This window comes from Salvia splendens, chromosome 14 (assembly GCF_004379255.2).
Source record: "Salvia splendens isolate huo1 chromosome 14, SspV2, whole genome shotgun sequence".
In the NCBI taxonomy this organism is placed as follows: Eukaryota; Viridiplantae; Streptophyta; class Magnoliopsida; order Lamiales; family Lamiaceae; genus Salvia; species Salvia splendens.
Genome location: NC_056045.1, coordinates 3,702,589 through 3,705,896, shown reverse-complemented (window position 1 = coordinate 3,705,896; position 3,308 = coordinate 3,702,589). Strand labels below are relative to the sequence as shown.

Genomic DNA, 3,308 nt, shown 5'->3' with positions numbered 1-3,308 from the left:
GTTATAGAGAATGAGACACGTCCCATTAAAAAGACAAAAAAGTTTTGTTATTTAAGGATGATCTCATTTTAAAAACGACCAAAACAAGTTATTTTAAAAAAAATTCTCCGTCAGCCCCCGACAGTGCTATAAAGTAGAAAGTACAAGTTGCTTACTTTATTTACTTGAAAACCAAGTACAAGTTGCTTATTTTATTTACTTGAAAACCATTTTTGTCCGACAGATGCAATGCATTGTACTAATTCTCTGCCACAGGATTCAGGCCCTTGGATTTGCTGAAACTGCCACTGGTTTTTAAAATTTCTTAAAAAATTAATTAATCATATTCCAGTGGTCCAACCTCATATTCCAGTGTTTTTTTATGGACAATACAAATTTTATGTGGAACTATTATTACTAGTATATGTTAAGTGTAAAAAAAATAGAAATAATAAAATTTATAGTAGTAAGTATATTTTGTAGTTGTTTCTAAAATAGCAAATTTTGCAATACTAATAACATAATTTTATTGTTAGTATTTTCTCTAAATACAATAATTTGGCTAAATTAAAATTTAAAACGTATACTCTATTCATAAACAACTGTGGTGGTGCTCTATCGCATTTAAAATGGTTTTTATTTTAGTTTATTTTATTTTATTTTATTTTATTTTATTTTATTTTATTTTATTTTATTTTATTTTATTTTATTTTATTTTATTTTCACTCAATTTTGCTAAAAAATGATTATTTTAAGTAGATTCGGTTAGCTGTACTAACTGGTGCATGTGGTCCAGAAAGCACTCAAGCTTTGCCCTCTCATTTCACTATATAAAACCACTAACACTCCACACCATCTCTCCTCCCACAATTCTCCCCCAAAAATTAACGCCACCGCCGCCCCGCCCTTGAACCACCAATTCCTCCGCCGCACCAACGCCGTACAACTAAAAAAACAAATATGAGGCCGTCCGCTTCTCACTTCGCCGGAGGAGAATACTACCAGCCTCATTTCCTCGATTCCTGCTTTCTCTGCCAGAAGCATCTCAGCCACAACAGTGACATCTACATGTACAGGTCGGTTGAAATTCCTCAATTTTGATAAAATTAGATCTCGCTTTCCTTCAATTTCTAGGTCAATTTATTCACCTAATTTTCCGATTGTTCCGATCTGCAGAGGAAACGCACCTTTCTGTAGCCAGGAATGCCGGCAAGAACAGATTGAGATGGACGAGGCAAAGGAGAAGAGATGGAAAATCTCTTCGAAGAGATCTAACGCCGCTAGACAGAGCAAGGATTCAACCACGGAATCCGACACCGATAAAGCCGTGCGAACAGGAACCGTTGCTGTAGCCTAAACCCGAGATTTTATAAATACATACCAAGATTCAGATCTCCAAATGCAAAATGAAAATAAAGGAGAGTCGTATGGGAAAAGTTTGATATTTTCTCCAAATTCCTGATCATGAATGGAATTACACTGGTGTTTGATTCCTGATCATGAAAGGAATTACAGTGGAGTTTGATCTGTAAAGGAAAAAGGAGGAGAGAAGATCCTGTTGTTACAATTTTGATTTTAATTTTAATTTTAATTTTAATTTTGTCATTTCTGTAATGTTTATTCACTTTTTTCGTAAATCAAATTAGGTTTTGATTTCTCTATGCTCAAAGGCGCTGCAAATGGATTCTACGAAATACTTACAAAACTTTATTAATTTAATGAATTTTCTCTCACTCAATATATATTTTGATTGATTAATTAATCTGCCAAAAGGATTTAATCTCGTCGATATACTAATTCACAGAGATCAATGAAAAAGGTCATATTTTTTGCCATTTAAGTATGGAATTTATCGGTAAAAAAGAGCAAATTGGATTTTAAAATTACTTTACTTGTTATGGTTTATCATTTCAATATGAAGTTTTGGCATAGCTTGGTACCTAAAGCTATTATTATTATTATTTGGAGAGTTAACTTTTTTATACTTGATTTAAGAAAATGATACAGTGAGTAGTATTAAACACCCTTTTACATAACACTACATATTATGAAAATAATTGTGGGTAATTAGAATGATGTAATAATGCACGCAAAGTTTTCGGTTCCCTTGCATTAATACTCTTTTACTAAAATTTAAAATGGTTAGATACATTTACTTCATTCATGAACTGAGCGGTTAGATACATTTACTTCGTTCACGAAATGAACATGTTACAATAAAATGAGTTATTTAATGATTCATTTACGTCCATTTATTTAGTACATGAACTACATGATATTTTCGAATTTGTGAACGTGTAATGTCGAGTTTATTTTCTCAAATAGATTGTAAAAAAAAGTGAATTTTAGGACCGGTTATAGATGCTAACAGTAGGTCCACTTTGAAAATTACCTTCATGTGCTCAAAAACACATAAATAAAAATGAAAAAGTGAGACTTCTGTCAGAAACTTCTAGGAAGCACTATGGAATGACCTCAATTTTATAAGATCATTTTATGTATGATTTTGCCTAAAGTTGTAAAAATATTCTCCTTAAAAGTTGTACTGTACGAAATAAATAAATTAGATTCTTGTAGAGCCCAATCAGAAGATACCAATTATATGAGCAAATAATTAATTATTAATAAGAAAAGAGTTTAAAGGTGGGACACGTAGTAGAAATTTGTGACATCGACATTAACTTTAAAGATTTGTAGATTAGGGGCAGGCCATATTATTCCGTTGAGTTAGGCATATCTAATGGAAGTAACTCATAAGAAACTTAATTATGAATTTGATAATAAAACACAGCTAAATTAGTAAAATATTTTTTTCTAATCAATAAATTGGAAATGTTAGGAATTCCAATCACTATAAGGTAGATGGTGAAATACTATTGATCCTTTTAAAACAAATAATTAAAGTACTATGAGCTTTACACTAATAATGACATGACAGAGTAATTTACTTACAGTAAACTCAACAATTTATTTTTAAATGGATTTTCGAAATCTCCATGAATAGTAAGTAAACACGGAGTAATTATTTATAAGGAATCTAGATATTAATAGAAAATTTATTAAACTCGAAACAAAGTACTTGATCGTGTAATATTCCAACGTGTCAATTCTTACAAAAATTGATTTATTTTTTAATGGCTTTTCAAAATCTTCATGCATAGTTAAACTATGTATAGAGTAATTTATTTAGATATAAAGAATCTAGATATTAATAGAAAATTTATTAAACTCGAAATAAAAGTAATTAGTCATATAACATTCCAAAGTGTCAATTCTTACAAAAATTGATTATTTATGGGGTCTTCTCCCATCACATTGAAGAGACCAAA

General features: G+C 30.4%; 1 protein-coding gene across 1 annotated transcript; it reads left to right on the top strand.

The window, feature by feature from the left end:
• The first annotated feature begins 830 nt into the window (after nt 1-830).
• LOC121763842 (FCS-Like Zinc finger 3-like) lies at nt 831-1,640 on the top strand. Its single transcript, XM_042159930.1, has 2 exons — nt 831-1,055; nt 1,156-1,640. Exons 1-2 carry the CDS (start codon nt 940-942, stop codon nt 1,334-1,336), a joined length of 297 nt encoding a protein of 98 aa, XP_042015864.1. The 5' UTR covers nt 831-939; the 3' UTR covers nt 1,337-1,640.
• The last annotated feature ends 1,668 nt before the right edge of the window (nt 1,641-3,308 follow it).

Coding starts and splice junctions, on each gene's coding strand:
- LOC121763842 (XM_042159930.1), top strand. CDS start 940: ATGAGGCCGTCCGCTTCTCACTTCGCCGGAGGAGAATACTACCAGCCT. Junction 1,056..1,155: donor AGTGACATCTACATGTACAG/GTCGGTTGAAAT, acceptor TCCGATCTGCAG/AGGAAACGCACCTTTCTGTA.